We start from the raw sequence: 18,145 nt of genomic DNA, 5'->3' as shown, positions 1-18,145 counted from the left end.
AAAAAAAAATTGTATAAAATGTTTATATATATACAAATAAATTTCATTTAGCCTTATATCTATTTTAGTCACTTGCGTTTTTTGTAGCAGTTTATAATAAGATTTACTAAACAAATAGTTCCTTTTAAAATTCACTATCGGGCACTAATTGATTCTCTTTGTAGTTAATCATTTCTACTACACAATGGACATCATTACTATTAAATGACACAACATTACCAAGTTAACCCTTTTAGAATTTTTACTAATAGAGCTTATATAAATAGAATTTTTAGTAAAAATATTTAAGTTCTTTGGTTAACAATATAAGCTTTTACTGAATTATCAAATCACTTTAATAGACTAATTTTTTAAAGTTTTGATATAAAATGCATGAAATAAGATTGTGAAATAAATTAAGGGTATTTTAGAAAATTTAACTCTTTAAATGAGCTCAACATCCTTTACTCCCAAAAACCCAATATTTAAGATTCTATTAATGTAGGTAAATTAACTCATTTAATTTATAATAGCTATACTCAAATACAACTAAACAATACTAAAATTTTTGAAATAAACTTATAAATTAAATAAATTATTTTAACTATTAGATAAATCATACTAAACATGCGCACTAAAACAATTAGAAATCCTTAATTAATAAACACATAATTCTATGTAATCTTAGGTCACAATTTTTATACACATTATTAATTTTATTAATATTTAATAAGTTAATTTCTATGCTTTGATCCAACCAATGAACAGGATCATTTGTACGAACAATTTGTGTGATCACACACATCATCGCTATAATTAGACTTCTCCGGCAAGGATGTCCATTGATCATCAGTCATCTCCAAAATGTCTACAAGTTTCATATAACGGAAATAACGGTTTCCGTCTCTCAGCATCTTCACCTTTCAATTAAATTCATCGTAAGTTCATTCTTTTTTCATCATCCATTTTTTTTTTCAAATTCAATTTTCATTTAATGCTGCATGCATTGTTTGTGATTTCTTTGAATTTCATTTGCATGCGTTGTTTTAATTCTTCTATACGTTCTTGTTGATCACAGAAGGTACCTTTTGAATTTAATCATGCATGCAAATTAAATGTACCATTTTTGTTCTGGTATTTTAGATTGTTTCATTTTGCTATTGACATCACCAACATTTCCCCTTAAAAACAATTATTATTATTCTTGCTGGAAAAAAAAACTTTTGCGAGTTAGAAAGAAAGAGGTTTGATATATAATTGCGCATTTTGAATATATACAAATTTTGTGGTAATAAATATGATTTACCAATTAACCTTGTTGAATTCGATTGCGGTACCAACTAATTTAGTTGGTGATTAAGGGTTCTTGTAGTTTTCTCAAGACGTTTTTGGATCAAAGAAATTGGGGTTTGTTGGGTCAAGGTGGGTGCTTTGGAATATTTTTTTTTTTAATTGAATTTACTTGAATGTTTAGCAAGCACATATGAAATGATTTAATGATACTTTCTTTGGGAGATAAAAAGGAGTTCTAGAGGCTATATCGTGGAATTTTGTATAAGTAAACAAATTGATTTGGAGAACTACAATGACTTTCAAGAAGAAGTTTGGTGACATTACATTAATAAATTTGTATTCCGCAAATCCTAAGGGACAATTTTGGTTAGAAACTATGTATTCGGTATTTATCTCATAGTTGCAAATGGCTAGAAAGTTTGTAATTGAAATTCATATTTCTCAATTCAGATTGCCGCTTTTGAAAGTCATAGAGTTCCTTGGTGTGGTTGGATTGGATACCATTTTTAAGTAAATTAAAAAGTAGCATTTTAAATTTGATACTTATGAGTAAGCTAATTACATTTGTATAAATGCTTAGACGTTAACATCTAAGTGTAAATTGTCTCCAAAGGCTAGTCGACTAGTTTTCAAGTAGATTTATTTGACTGGTCACTTGAATTAGAATCTTATAGAAGGCAATGACTTAAAAAATTAATTTAGACTTTCCCACCTCTTTGACTTTTTAAAAGAATAAACGATAATACAATGAAAAATAAATAAAAAATAATCTAAGTTTGGACGATTTGGATTTCAACAATTTTCCTAAATTAAGTTACAATGGAAATTGAGCAGCGTATTGATTGCCTCCCCATTGATTTCAAGAAGGGTTGAAATTGCCGGACTCATTGATTGTTAGATTAAGTAAAGCAGCAGCAACAACAACACTGCTGTGAATAATTAAGTTCAATTAGCATACACTGGTTGCTAAACTCCCCAGTCGAAAGTTTAATCCTTAAAAGTGTAAACTTTTGCTTAGAACTGTAATTCTTGTTTTTATCTGATGGGATAAACTTTTGTATGTGTTGGCTAAGCTTTGGGATCCCAGAAAATAACATATTATAGATGTTGAACATCTAAGGCGCTTTTCAATGAATTGAATCAATGACAGCATCTTACTCTTCATTCCCCCTAAATTTTTAATAGGACAGGAATATTATTGACTTCTGCTTTTTCCTTTTTCCAGATAGGGATTTGGTTCAAGTTTTAGGGTGGCTGGCATCTCTCTGATCCAGTCTACAAAATGTTTGATTGTAGTCATAAGTCACAGTATATCGGTGGCCAGAAGGAGAAATTTGTGAGGTATGGTTTGTGGATATATTATCGCATCTTTTATTTGTTATTGTATTTGTTTGAAAGATATTTCATGTCATTGATCACAAATCCTCGAGGTCTTGTTCAAACGTGTTAATACAACTATCAATTTATTTCCATGCATGATCTATACACGGCTCCTAATCCTATCTGCTAAAGCTTGATTATACAAATTGATGAACTCAGATAACTATTTAACAATGGATCTTATTTTTTAAAACAGTTTTAAGCGGAAAAGATTAATGGAATGCATGTCCTGCATGCAAAAACTGTTGTGTTTATATGTATTTTGATGCGCTATAGGAGAAAAGATTTGTGGAATTCTTTTATGAGCGAGAAAACTGTGTTATTGAAAAAATGTGCAGGATTCAAGGATGAGTTATTTGTGAATTCATTTCACTGATAAGCTCTGTGACCCCACAGTCTAAGATGTTCTTGCAACTCTTCAGTATACTATTAGTTATGATTTGCATAAAATTGAAATGACTTCAGTTTTTCTTCTTTATTCTTTTGAAAATAAATTTCCGGCAGATTAATGGAACAGTTAAATTTCATTTTGATTTTGAAAAGATAGCAACCTTGTGTATGGCTTACTAGCTCTATGCCTCTTTCTGATGAATCACTTTGTTAAAAGTAGTCTGCACAATAAGCCAATATAATTGTACATCAGGCGAGAGGCAAAAATGATTTGCAATTCAGAAATCGATAAATTTTATTTGAAGATGATATTTGTGATTGTCTCTCTTCCAGTTAAAGGAATCTGAGCAATGATCAATGCAATGCTTTTATGTTGTACATTTTGCTTTTATTTCCTATTTTTTATTTTCCTCTTTCATTTTTTTCTTATCAATATTGTACACATACTTGTGTAGGGGGTGAAGTCAGCATCTGATTTCCCCTTGTGTTGGTAACCCGTAGGTTGGATGATTTGGATTCAACACTATCAATGTCTTCTGATAAGAGTGGAATGAATAGGCGTGGATTTAATTTAGGAGTGCCATTTGCTGGTAGTGGAAGGAAGAACATTTTGAAATCACTAAGATTTGGGATGAACATAGGATCAAGAGGGCTATTTAGATTTGGTGAATCACTAAGATCTGCTGCAGCCAAGGCAGTAATCCCAAAAGATCTCAAAGTTTCTGACAAAAAAATTTTTGACCCTCAAGACAGGTCTCTCCTTTTATGGAATAGGCTTTTTGTCCTATCATGTATTATATCAGTATCTATAGATCCTGTGTTCTTTTATCTTCTTTTCTTTGAAAAAGACAATCACTGTGTTAGCATGGAACCCAAGCTAGGAAGCGCATTTACAACACTTCGGACAGTATTCGATTTGTTCTATTTGATTCACATGGTTTTTCAGTTCCACACAGCCTATATTGCACCTTCATCGCGGGTTTTTGGACGTGGAGAACTTGTGGTTGATCCTGCAATGATAGCTAGACGATATTTACGGCATCATTTCATTGTCGATTTTCTTTCTGTGCTGCCTGTACCGCAGGTTTGGATAAGCATTAGCTTGAATTCTTTGTTCTGTTAACTAATACTGATGGAAGGTTGTTATAGGGCTGTGTTACAGTCTAATTGGTGTTTGGTAGAATTACCACTGCTTTACGTGGTTCATCAATGTTAATGAATGCTGTTAATATTGAATCCTAAATTTAATTCTCTTCTGATTAATTTGATCTTCTGCAGCTAATGGTTTGGTCTTTTCTTTCCGGCGGATATGTAGATGTGTTGTCTCTGAAAGATGCAATGCAAGTAAACATGTTGCTCCAATTTTTTCCAAGGTTTTTTCGTGTTTTTCCTTTAATTTCAGAATTGAAGAAGATCGCTGGTGTTTTTGCTGAAAGTACATTGGCAGGAGCTGCATATTATCTGTTTTGGTACATGTTTTGTAGTCATGTAAGTGTTTATAGAAGAACTGAAAATTACTATTTAGTGCCTTTCAAATATTTTCAACAAACTTGTACATCTATAAGAGTTTATTTCTTCAAAATAGAGGATTATATAGTTGGTGGACACCTGCAGAAGAGGAAAGCATATAGAAAAATATTATTACCTAAAATCAAGTGTCAACTTATAGTTTTCTAACATAGGAAATATATATAAACTCTTACATTTTTCTTATCTCCAAGCCACCAGATAAAGTGAATAAGCAAGCTTGTAACTCTATTTGAAGCCATCTTACCATTTCTGGATGGAATTTACAGATAATTGGGGCTGCGTGGTATGTATTTACTGTAGAAGATTATATCTTTTGCTGGAAGGAAATTTGTAGTGAAACAGAACCTCCAACGTCTGGGGCATGTGAAATATTGTTGGACTGCGGTAGCACTGGTTACCAAGTTTTTGATGATTGGAAGCGAGCTAATAAAGAAATCTTTGATGACAAATGTAATCCTAATTCGTTAAATTCAGAGTTCAATTTTGGGATCTACTTACAGGCTATTGAATCTGAAATTCATACATCCAAGAATTTCTTCTCTAAATTCTTTTACTGTTTTTGGTTTGGCCTGCAAAATTTAAGGTATATTGCTTATTTTGTTTTGCCACTTGCTTTATATGTACAATAGCTTATCTTTCATATTTAGCAATTCTGGGTATTTTTCCATAAAAAATAAACCAAAAAATATATATATGGGTGTGCAATAGGTATCTAATTGCTGTAGGATGAAAACTTATTCCTAATCTTGAAATATTCTTTAAATTGATGTTTTACTGACTTAAAATTCTAAGTTGGTAGGTTCATTTGCTAGTATAAAGTTTCTTTAGCTAAGCTCTTTCTGATTTCACTTTCTACAGTACACTAGGCCAGGGGCTGAAAACTACCACGTCTCCTAAGGAGGTTATTTTTTCAATCGCAGTAGGTGTAGCTGGGCTTGTACTTCTTGCGCTTCTGATTGGAAACATGCAGGTAAGTTACAAAATTCATTCTTGTCATAGTTCGTAAAAACTTCTTTATTTCAGGTGAGTATTAAATTACTTTCTTCCTGAAAACTGAGGACAATGCAGAAGTGATGAGTCTATTGCAAGGATCGGATGTTTTATCATGCCACTCCACCTATTTTTTTCACTAGAAAATTGTTCTTAGAACTAATAGATATCTTGTGTTCCATAGTTTTATAATCATCTTTAGCTTTTGATTTTTAATTTGCCGATTTGTTCAAAAATGAGACAGTGTTATACAAAAGGAGTCGTAGCATTCATGTTTGCAGTGACTATAAATAGAACTTCTGCATATACTAGGTGTTTCTGTGGTTATTTATTGAAAATTACGCTCAAATTTTTTGTTTACGAATGCTTAGTAACTGTTTTTGGATTTTTTGTTCATCAACTCAACCTAAGTAATACTAAGGCCAGAAACTATTGTACACAGAATTTTGGTGCAAATTGATGTGGCATAACAGGTTGAATGAGAAAATGTAAAATTATAATCACTTTTTCAGCATGAATTTTTGTAAAAATTGTTTGCACATGAGTTTGTGACTATGTCATTACTCCATTTATTTTTTTGTAATGGATATAAAATGCCACAAGTAATTGGACTTTTGTAGCTGTGTAAGTCATGAGCTCATACTTCTGTAGATAGTAACTCTTTTTTTTTTTTTTTTTTCTGAACACAATTTTGATTTAATTGCTTTGGATTTCTGATAAATTTGAAAGTCAAGGATGATAGGTATCTAAGCGTTTAAAATCCAATAGTTGGCTTTGACAATTGTAACGTCTGGTAGAAGATTTTAGGTGGGATAGGATGAGTAAGTTCCTCATTGAGTATAATTTGGTGTTCTTCCTCTTACATGTATACTTACTAAACACATCTGCTGAATTTAACTTGGAGATAATGTAATGATTCTGTGTTCAGAGGAGGGGCAAAAAAAAAAAAAAAAAAAAAAAAACGGCAATCATGTATTTTTCACATCAATGATGTAGAGTCTCATATGTCGTCAATGTTGCAGACCTATCTCACTTCCCTTACCGTTCGTCTTGAGGAGATGAGGATCAAAAGGCGTGACTCTGAACAGTGGATGCATCATCGTTGGCTTCCACAAGATCTCAGGGAAAGAGTCAGGCGATATGAGCATTTCAAGTGGTTGGAAACGCGAGGAGTTGATGAAGAGAGCTTGGTCCAAAGTCTTCCGAAAGATCTGAGGAGGGATATCAAACGACATCTTTGTTTAAATTTGGTGAGAAGGGTAAGTACATTCAGATTCTGTTAGCTCAGTTGCTATATCATCATTTCAATACTTGTAGACTGGAAGTTGACGTTTGAAGGGTGTTCATACACAACCATTTCACCATTCTTCAATTCAGAATTTAGAGGAAAGCTATCCCTGATATTCTGAATGGAATATGCAATTATAACTGCCATTTTTTATTCCTTTTTGTAGTAATAATAACATTTCACCATCTTAATTATTAACTATCACTATTTTATGCAGGTTCCTCTGTTTGCCAATATGGATGAGCGATTGCTTGATGCCATATGTGAAAGATTGAAGCCAAGTTTGTGCACAGAAGGCACATGCGTGGTCCGGGAAGGTGATCCAGTTGATGAAATGCTGTTGATCATTCGTGGCAGGTTAGAGAGTGTAACTACAGATGGTGGAAGGACTGGTTTCTACAACCGAGGTTTGCTAAAAGAAGGAGATTTCTGTGGAGAGGAGCTTCTTACATGGGCATTGGACCCGAAATCTTCAACTAACTTGCCATTATCTACTAGGACAGTGAGGGCTTTAGCTGAAGTAGAGGCTTTTGCCTTAAAAGCTGAAGAGTTAAAATTTGTTGCCGGCCAATTTAGGCGCCTGCATAGTAGACAAGTGCAGCATACTTTCCGTTTCTATTCGCAGCAATGGAGGACATGGGCTGCATGCTTTATCCAAGCTACGTGGCGCCGCCGAAGCATAAGGAAAAAACAAGCCGAACAGCGTCTTAAAGAAGTAAGAGAGAGATCTGATTACAGGGAAGTTGGTAATGGGTCATTAGTGGATCAACGAGATGTTGATTTTAGTGATGCTCCGTCAAGACTACGCGCTACAGTCATGGCATCTCGCTTTGCTGCCAATGCTCTTCGAGGGCATAGGCGTCGTGCCTCCGTTCCTACTAGTCCCCCTAGGAGGTTTCTAAATCTGCAGAAGCCATCTGAGCCTGACTTCAATACAGATAATTGAAGACTGCATTTTTTCAGATGAAGATAACGAGTGTCAATGTAATATCACTTGTTCTGTCCGACTTTAAAGCTTTTCCTAAACCATCATAGCTATGTTAATTGTGCATGCATTTATAAATGTGAATGAAAAGAAAGAAGTGAGTAATCATTGAGAGTGGAAAAAGGAAAAATGAAAAAAAAAATCCCTTTTTCAAGGAAAACAAACACTTCACTGCACTATTTCAACATGTTTGATGTTGAACTTTTCAAGATTGATTGTTTATATTGATGTAGAGAAATTCTATGCTCGTCAATAGAATCAAAGAACAAGTAAGCTATAATATGTACAAGCTACAAGATCAGGAAGTAAACCCGTAATTCAAAAACAACTGAGAAACACCCAAAAAAAAAAAAAAAACAACTCTTGAGCAATATAAAAGTACTTCTAAAAAATACTTAGTTATCCTTTCGTTGCATGATTTACAGGCATAATATAATTCTACAAGTCGCCAATAGCTAACGTGTGCAATTTCGTAAGCATTTAAGCAGAAGCAGTTTCGGTACTGAACAAAAAATTACTTTATGAAGCTCTTCTGCTCGTGCATAGGTGATGCAACCTAATATTGCAACGATATTAAAATCCCAAGTGACCATAATCACATATATATACTAAGATAGAAGTTTGCCAGTCACTATCCTCAGCCTCATTATCACTATGTCATGCATACTCATACTCGCTACTAGGATAATCATAATCACTAATATAATGGCCATCATCGCTGAAACCATTTTCATCATCATTGCTACGATCATGCTCATCATCGCTATCATCAGACTCCTCCAGCAAAGATGTCCAAAGAACATCAATCTTCTTCAAAATGTCTTCATCCCCAAAAGATTAAATCTTTACCTCAATAATTTTTTTTTTCTCTCCTAGAGCTGCTATGGTATGCTCAATCTTAACTTCCTTAGTGCAATGCTGCCAACGTGAAAGAGGAAGGGGCTTTGCAGCAAAGAGGAGTCGCTCCCTCATATATAACTGGCTCCTCATATGCAAACTGAAACAAAGTAACTAGCAGTCACCAGCATTTCTCATCAACATAAAAAACACACACACATAAAATCATTATCTTAGGACCAATTGTCAATGGAACATAAAGAGCATAAAATGATAAAACCAAATGTGAAGAATATTACAGTGACAATCCTATCTTGCTACAAAAAAAATCTAATAATAGAGTAACATTATACTATGGTCATACTAGTTCCATCGCGTGCTTTTTAGAATCTCTGAGTTGAAAAGGGTTCAAGTAGCAGATATGAACTATTTCATTTCTTCTCTATACTTTCATGGAAAACAAAGAGAGTTGGTTAATAAGAAAAATAAAGCAATTACAAGAGTGGACTATATCATGGCATGAATATGTTGCGCAGCGACCCGTGCAACACTTAAACAACTTATAGTACAAAGTTGTTAAGTAAACCTAGTGAATTTCTCAAGGTAGCCAAATAAGATGATTGCGGAAAGGATAGAGAGAAGAAAGAGTAGTGTGGCCAAGTGAATTTTATTACTTCAAAAGAGAATATAAGAGAGCTTTATAAAGATGCTTGAGTTGATAGGTGTGTGGTGAATTGTGTGTGGTGCGGAGTTGTGGTGTTAAGCAAAATAATGGGTGTCTTCCCCTATTTATAGAGGGGCATGCCTAGGTCTAGAGAGTTCTATGCAAATGGCCTAAATATCTTTTAGGTTTTAGAATACATGAGTGTAGAATTCTCCAGATATTTACAAGTGTTAGTGTGTTGTAGAGATTTCTAAAATTCAGGCTGGGCTTGCTCACTTTAACTTGCGATCTTGAATTATCTGTTTGCTAAGTACACCACGGCTCGCTAATTATAAGAGGCGGCCCACTACTGAGCGCACCCTACTGCTATGCACATCTCATAGTTGGGCGGACTTTTACTGAACGAACTCATATGCATCAATTTAGCCTTCGTTAATTGGAAATTTAAGCGGCCCGTGACAATTAGCCGTCGCAAATGGAAGAATCAACTGGATTAATATCATTATTGCTTATCATAGTAACCATTCGTACGTTTAACTATTCCAATTAGGGGATTTACCATTTGAAAAAGACTCCTTTATATAACAAGAAAAACATAAATACGATAGTTAGGATGATTAGTTAATCAAACAATTTATTACATCTTCGCAATGGATAAACACTTTTACCCATAGAAATGTACCCATAGAAATGCGAAACGTAAAGTACCTGAAAAGAAAACTTTTTCCGGCAATGAGATTCATGTATGATTGATACAGTCCCTGCATGAGGTGAGATCCATAACAAGCCATCCACAAGTTCTTAAATTTGATGGTGTGCATATCTATGACTCACTTCAAAGTTTTCAAAGTTTTCATGCTTGTCACTAGACAATGGAGGCCAAAACATTCTGTGCAGTTCTCGTGGTATAATTACTCTAATAAGCTAGAAATTTTAGATTAAAGAATTTGGTAGGCGTAGACAAACCTCACAGGGGTCACTTTCCAAATTTTAGAACTTCAGAAAAATGATTAAATTTTACAAGAAGTTCAATCAATTTCATGTACCACTCACGGTTGATATTATCAGTGCAGAATTTGAGTATTGTTTCGGACGAAGTCAGAGCATTTGGAGAGAAGGATATCATTGCACCCCTATATTTGAGGATACTTAAATTTAGAGTATCAATCTTGATTTCAACCAACATCCAACCAGCAATAACCAATTTCTTCAGAGAGCAACTTGAAATCTTAATACACCTTAATTCCGTACACTCATTAATTTCTCAGTTCTCCAGGAATGGAAGTTCAGAAATTTGGCTGCGGAGCCACTCATCTTTAATGGAAGCTAACTGTACTTATTTTGAGCTTTTGAGATTCTTACCAGGGGCTACATTGATCACACACGGTCCAACTAGCCCCCGATGACTACGTACCTTGAATTTCTTAAGTTTACAACACTTAACATCTCTAGAAATTTAAATCTTCGACGTGCATAAATATCCAGCTACTCAATCAAAGGACATGTAGCGACTAAATTCTGAATTAGACGATGATCTACATAAACTTGAAACAGGCACAATTTTCTCAAAGAGGTTAAATGCGCATTACTTCCTCGTGACTCCAATTTACAGCTTCGCAAGTCCGACATGTACAGTTATCGAATTTGCACAGAAAACTTTTTGAGGCAAAGGGTACTTTTGATTTTAGCTCCGAAATTCAAGTTTCACATTCCTTCCAATCGCATACCAAAGGCATTGGGTTATGCATGATAGAAATTCTGGATTCATGAGCAATCCGAAGTGTTAACTTGTCTGTACTTATCTTCTCCATGTGCCGTTTTAATAGAGTATCTCCTTTGCTCTACTTGAATCCCATTCCATATCACTAAATTCTCATCGAGGAATGTATGCCAGGCTTGGTTCCATAATATATTAGTTCGAACAACCTCATTAAGTGGCAAGAATGACGGAGCTTTGTGTAAATGTCTACAGAACCCAAGAACATTTACTCTTTTATCCAATATAAGAGTATATAGAATTATAGATTAAGTGTACAAAGGTACATATAGACTTTTCATACTAACTTTTTATATTTTGTATAAAAATCTCATTTTTTTTTTAAATACTGCAGCAATTGTGATACCTGGGTCTTAATGTTCCGCCGCTCCTGAGTATGGTCCATTTGAGGCAGACTTTACATGCACATTTAATGGCTGTTTATGTTCAAGTTCCAAGCCTTCAACATTGTTTCAAATGCGGACAGGATTTCAGAATTGTTTCCGAATTATTTATTTTTCAGGATTTCAACATTGTTTCCAAGCCTTCAACATTGAGGCATTGGGTCTTGAGTGTCAAATTCATGACAGCTTAACATAGTTGTGTGGTGGAATTGTACAACATTTTCCAATGCGGACAGGATTTCAGAATTGTTTCCGAATTATTTGGTCCTGGAAAGTTAATGTGATCAATTTTGATAAAGCCTAATCCTGAAGTAAGTAATTAAGCTAATTAAACCGTGGACTATTATTTATTAATGAGAATATTTCAAAATGATTTAGACAAAAATAGTAGTTTAAAAAAGAAAAAAATTTATCATTGCAAACATCATCCTAACAAAATTTGTATATAAGAAAAAGAAATTGGGATCGGCAAAAATATATAGTAACAAAGAATTAGAAGTAGAAATCTCAAATCAAAATTTACCATAAAAAGTGAAAATTTCTATTTTTTTCCTAATAGGCTAACATACAAATCACACTACAAGTACCATTTTATTTTAACGACTTCTCTACAGGAAGAAATAACAAATAAGTAAAATAAAATATTGACTATTCCTATACGTATTTACCAAATTTATTTAAATTTTTAATAAAAGTCTGATAGTAACATAAATGTATCATTGATTTTTCTAATATTCATGGCACTTAAAATTAAGAGTAATGTTAGGAATTCTAACTATTATCTCATCCTTTAAATCTCAAATGATGTGATATCTTAAAAACAACTGACGCATCAATCAAATAGAACAATAGAAAAAATAAGGGTAAAAACTCGCTTAATCCCTATGTTTTGAGTTAGTGTTCGTTTAGTTCTTATATTTTTAAAAATAAATTAAAACATCTCTATTTTTAAATTATTGACACCCCTGACATTATTTTTTGTTCCTTTTAACTTGCTTTTACAATATTACCTCTTACAATAATGTTCATTTTTTAGGACATAAATAAAAAAAATTAAATTACTAATTTAATCCCAAAAAATAGAATTATATATATATATATATATATATATATATACCAGAAGGAAATAGGATCGGATGAGGAACACTAGTGGTATAATCAACTGATCGGATGGAGGTACTAGGAATATCTGAAGTAGAAAACCTAGGTTGACTTTGAAAAGGAAGATTTATAACAGAAGGGACTTTTGTGAATTTCCTTTCTAATGAAGGAATACTTGAGCACGATGCTTTATCAGAAAATCTGGATGAGGTGGATCTTCTGAACGATAGTTTGACTCTACCATCTGAATACTGAGTTACGTTTTGTAACTCTGTATTTGGCTCAAGTTGTTTTGGAATCGCTGGTGGAGCGGCTCCTTCAAGAATCCATTCTTCTGGAAGATGGACATCTTTCCATTGAATAGGTTTTGGAATAACTGTGTTGGCTCTAGACAAATCAGTCTGCAAGAGAAGAGTCTCATCTCTTTTTGACTGGAATTTATGTTGCGTACTAAATGCAGTGATCATTGCCTTATATGAGATTTTAAAAATTAAGGCAACTGGGATAGATCCCTCAATCATATTATAATTATGAGTTTTGATTTGTAAAATCATGCTTTTCAAAATATTTTTGTCTTTAAGGGAAATTGTTATATTTGGATAACAATCAAAAGATATGGGACCTTTACAAAGACTAGATTCGATGCTGCTTAGCAAAGAATCATCAAAAGAGATGAATCGCCCATCTCTTAGGATAGCAAGGATAGAAGTATCCAAGCCTTCTTTGGTTAAGGGTTTTATTCCTACTTGAATAAGGCCGATGTGAATATAATTAAAATTCTTTTCTTTTAATTTCTTTAAAGAATGCTCAGAAAACAAGTGAATTGTTTCAAAAGGTTTTGAAAGAGTTATGTCACGTTCTTCAGTCTTTATAATATAATCATTCTTTAAAAAATCAAGCTTTTTTGTTTTGTAAATCTTTTCTTTAGAAATTTTTGGAAGTTCCCAACAATCAATTGCTTTATCAAAGTTCTCAATAAAGAATTCCTCTGAACTCACAACATGCTTTGAATCACTAGTCTTCCCGGAAGAAGAGCTAGAAAAGGATGATGTTCTACAGTGTATAGGATCCATGGTTAAAACCGTATGGTTAATCTTTGGTTTGGTCAAAATGGCTACAGGTATGGGTTTACAGCCCTCAACGGAAAACTTATCCTATAACGGGACTTACTACCAGTAAAAATTCACCACAAAACAAAACTTCAAAATTAAACACAAGGCTTTAAAACAAGGAAACTTTAAACGATAAAACACTTTCCTCCTCTTGGCTCTGATACCAGAAGGAAATAGGATCGAAGGATGGATGTGCTTTCGTTAGATCTCAATATTAAAAACTTTAGATAAACCAATTAATGGATCGGCTTTTCCAAATTTTATAAAATAATAAATTACCAGCTTTGATTATGGAGTTCTTTGGATCATACAATGTTCAAACAAATTTGAACGCGGTTAGTCAATTTTAATAACTAATTGATACGTGACGTTGTTAAACCAGATCGATGCTACACAGAGTGAAGCCTTTAGACCCAGATCTGACTTAGAACAGATCAATAGCCCGCACGTTCGGGTTTCCAGCCGATATACCAAATCAGTTTTAGTTTACCAAATAAAGTTAAGTTGCTTTAAACGTGGTTGATTCTTTTTATTGGGCTATTATCAGATTTAGATTAGGTTCTTTTAAAGGTTTGGGTACATACACAGTACCAGATCCGGATCCCGGAAATGGTGCTCTGAAGGAATGGAGGGAGAAGAGAAGATTTACAACTGAGGATCGAGATCCGGTCTCTTTGCCTCAGAGGAATGTAGAATTTATATGGCAGATCTGATATAGATCAGTCTGCAAGCATGCTTTGAAAAGAAAAGTGCTTTGAAAATAAATTGCTGGAATTTAAATGTGCATAAAATTAAATTGCAGAAAAGTAAATGCTTTAAAGTAAATTGCGAAAATTTAAATTACATTAAACTTTAAAAATTTAAAGAACTGAATTTAAACATACATCTTTGCTTTCTGGCTTTACAAATTTTCAAATCTTTCCAGAAGGGAAGATTGAAAGACGGGAAGATTGAAGGTAAAGAACTAGTCTGATCACCCAAAGCTCTTGTGATAGAACTATTGTGTAAGCAGAAAACTTCTTTGGAACCCTTCGGAGAGAGAGAGAGAGGTTTTAGAGAGAAGGAAGAGAAGAAGAGAGAGAAGCTTTGAAGAGAGAAATGAAAAACCTGAGGAGTCTAAGTCTTCCTCTCGGTTTATATACAAAATCTTTAAACTGTTCACTGTAGCGGGATTTTAAGTGCACAGTAAACTCTGGAAAGTTGCACTGTTCACTGTAGCGGGATTTTAAGTGCATAGTAACAATTGGATCGTAGCTTTGAATAGTAGACTCTTTGTAGAAAAATACAATACGGGTGAAGAGACATGTGCGCTCTCACTTGTGTCCAGGGGACCACCCGAAAATACAGAAATAAAATTTTCTCTTTTTTTTTTTTTTTTTTTTAAGTAAATAATCAAATAATTATTTACAATGCTTTATTGGAGAGAAAATGCCAAAACAGTCATCTTCATTATCGTCTCCGAGAGAAATAAAGGGCTCTTCGTCCTCATCGTCGTCTTCATCTTCGTCTTCAGAGGTGTCAGCCACTGATGACTTTGATCGTGAGGCGAGGAGTTGTTCCATAGCTTTGAAGTACTCATCTTCAGTTTTGGCACCTGCCAAAAGAGACTGGGCTTTGGATTTTTGGGTTAAGAATGTTTGTTGGGCTTTAGAGGTGGTTAAGGATGGTTGGAGGAGGTTTTTAGAGGAAAGCCAATCTTTGATCATGTTAACAGTCAGTTTGGACTGTTCATCAAATTTTGACCACCATTTGACTTTAAAGGTTCTTTGGAGGATGACTTGGGAATCCTGGGTGTGGAAACGAAGGTTCCATGAACAGACCCAAGGTAAGAAGAAATTTGCACAAAACTTTAGAAAGGGGGGAAATCTTTTCTCTGAGTCAGAGGGTAAATAATGGACTTTGAAGAGGTTTAGACAATTTGTGGCATTTGGTGTTAGGATTTGTGGAGTTGGGCCAAAAAGATTCCACCAATGATGAAACCAATTTGGGAGGCTTTGAACGGTTATTTTCGTGTTGAAGAAGAATAACCATGAATGAGATTTTTTAGGGTTTTGGATAAAAAAGGTGTTATACCATGCTTGTTGGTAATCCCAATAGGAAAAAGTCCGACAATGTGGTAAACGGGTCTCAAAATTTAAAGGGAAGGTTTTAAAATTGTGGAGTAGGTCACCCCACTGATTTGGGCTCAATACTTTTAGGATTGTGGCCGTGGAATAAGCCGGTTCTGGATGGGCTTTGTCAAGGAAAAAGTGTTTGAATTTAACTGATTCAGTTATCTCCAAAATGCTTTGATAATAAGACTGGGGTTTTGTTAAATCCCATGGTTTGAAAAACCAGCCTTTGGGAAAAAACTTTGAAATGCTTTGAAAAGGATCAGTATGGTAAAATCCATCTTCCATTGAAAGGATATTTTGAAAATGGATTTTATCAAACCAATCGGAGGTTTTCTTTGAAGGTGTTGGCTGAGAAAGCACAATTTGGGAGGATGAGCTTTCAGCAGAGACAACAACATTTTGGGAAGAGGGTTTTGTAATTTCAATTTCTTTTTGGGGAGAAATTTGGCTTTGAGAAAGGTTTTGGAGGGCGAGCATGAGCTCAGGTGATTTTGTAATGGAACTCATCCATTGCTTTACTTGGTCATCAGAAGAAATAGATTTGTATTGGACTCCATGTTCCTCAACCATTTCAATCCAAGATTTAATGGGCATGGCAGAAGAAAGTAATTTTTCTTTAGAAGGGGTTGACTGGGGTTCTTTGGAAGGTTCTTGGGAACCAGTGTCTTTGAGAACTGCTTTACCTTTATTCTTCTTTGGCGGCATTATCTGTTTTGAAGAAATTCCCGAGTTAGAAAATCAGGAACATAATTTTTGTCACCTTTAATAAATTCAATATCAAAATCAAAAACACTTAAAATAGCTTGCCAACGTGCAAAAATTTGTTTTGATGCAATGTTTTGAACATCTTTTTCTAAAACATGTTTTGCAGCTTTGCAGTCAATTCTAAGTAAAAATTTTTGATTTAATAAATCACTTTGAAATTTTGTAATGCATAAAACAATGGAAAGGATTTCTTTTTTGATAGTAGAATAGTTTTTCTGGCAGTCATTCCAATGAGCAGAAACATATTGAACTATCTGTTCTTTATCATTATCCCTTTGTTTCAATATTCCTCCATAACCTATGTCAGATGCATCAGTTTCAACAATTTTAGGTAATGCAGGGTTTGCAAGAAATAAACAAGGAATATTTTTTACAGATTGCTTTATTAATCTAACTACTTTGGTATGTTCTTCTGTCCATGCAACAGGATTCTTTTTTAACCTATCATGCAAAGGTTTAGACATCCTATTGATATTAGGGCAGAAATCAAGAACATAATTTAAACTACCAAGGAATCTTTGTAATTGGGTTTTGTCCAAAATCTTGTCCGGGAATTTATCCGCAAACAAAAGTGACCTTTCTATAGGAGTGATGGTTCCTTTAGAAATATGATGTCCTAAAAATTGGACTTTTGTTTGAAATAAAGAAATTTTTGAACTAGAAAGGGCTAACCCAGCCTTTCTTGTAACAAGATGAAAAGTCTTTAAATGTTTGAAGTGTTGATCAATTGAATTTGAAAATATTAATACATCATCAATATAAACAATACAAAAATCAGAATAAGGATTATAAATATCATTCATAATTCTTTGAAATTCTGAGGGTGCATTCTTTAAACCAAAGGGCATAACAGTCCATTCGTACTGTCCAAATGGAACAGTAAAAGCAGTTTTATAACGGTCTTTTGGATGAATCTGAATTTGCCAAAAACCAGACTTCATGTCAAATTTTGAAAAAATAAGAGCAGAACATAATTTTTGGAGCAAATCCTTTTTATTAGGTATGGGGTACCTAATCCATTTTAAGGCTTTATTTAAGGGCTTATAATTTATCACAAGTCTAGGTACACCTCTTTCAATTTCAGAATTTTTATTTACATAAAAAGCGGCGCAAGACCATGGGGACCTTGACTTGACAATGAGTCCTTTTGACTCCAAATCATTGATTTCTTTTTTGCAATGTTGCTCCAATTCCATGTTCATTTGGATTGGACGTGCTCTGGTGGGTATTTGTTTTTCATCAAAAGAACTTTCATATGGCAAATCTACTAAATGCTGTTTTCGATTCCAAAAACCAGAAGGTAAATCGGCACATATTTCTTTTTCAATAAGGCTTTTAAAATCGGAAATTTTTCTTTGAATAAAATTATTTTGTAATTGACTCTCAATTCTTTGGAAGTTTAAATCCTTTTTTAAACAAAACAAATCATCTTGTTTGGATTTAAGAATGGCATTGATTTTGTGCTGATAAACAGAACAAGCTTTAACAATGTTTAGATTCCTAGTTTTTGGTTTTTCAATAAATGGGAAAACCAGTTCTTTAGATTTTGCTTTGAAA

General features: G+C 33.8%; 1 protein-coding gene across 1 annotated transcript; it reads left to right on the top strand.

The window, feature by feature from the left end:
• Positions 1-2,121: 2,121 nt before the first annotated feature.
• On the top strand, positions 2,122-9,295 carry LOC102627338 (putative cyclic nucleotide-gated ion channel 8). The gene is made up of 7 exons (XM_006493330.3): positions 2,122-2,613; positions 3,544-4,126; positions 4,321-4,530; positions 4,839-5,155; positions 5,431-5,542; positions 6,585-6,821; positions 7,068-9,295. Exons 1-7 carry the CDS (start codon positions 2,555-2,557, stop codon positions 7,794-7,796), a joined length of 2,247 nt encoding a protein of 748 aa, XP_006493393.2. The 5' UTR covers positions 2,122-2,554; the 3' UTR covers positions 7,797-9,295.
• Positions 9,296-18,145: the final 8,850 nt, after the last annotated feature.

The sequence above is a fragment of the Citrus sinensis genome, chromosome 7 (genome assembly GCF_022201045.2).
Source record: "Citrus sinensis cultivar Valencia sweet orange chromosome 7, DVS_A1.0, whole genome shotgun sequence".
In the NCBI taxonomy this organism is placed as follows: Eukaryota; Viridiplantae; Streptophyta; class Magnoliopsida; order Sapindales; family Rutaceae; genus Citrus; species Citrus sinensis.
Note: the sequence above shows the minus strand (reverse complement) of the source record. Positions and strands in the feature narration are given on the sequence as shown.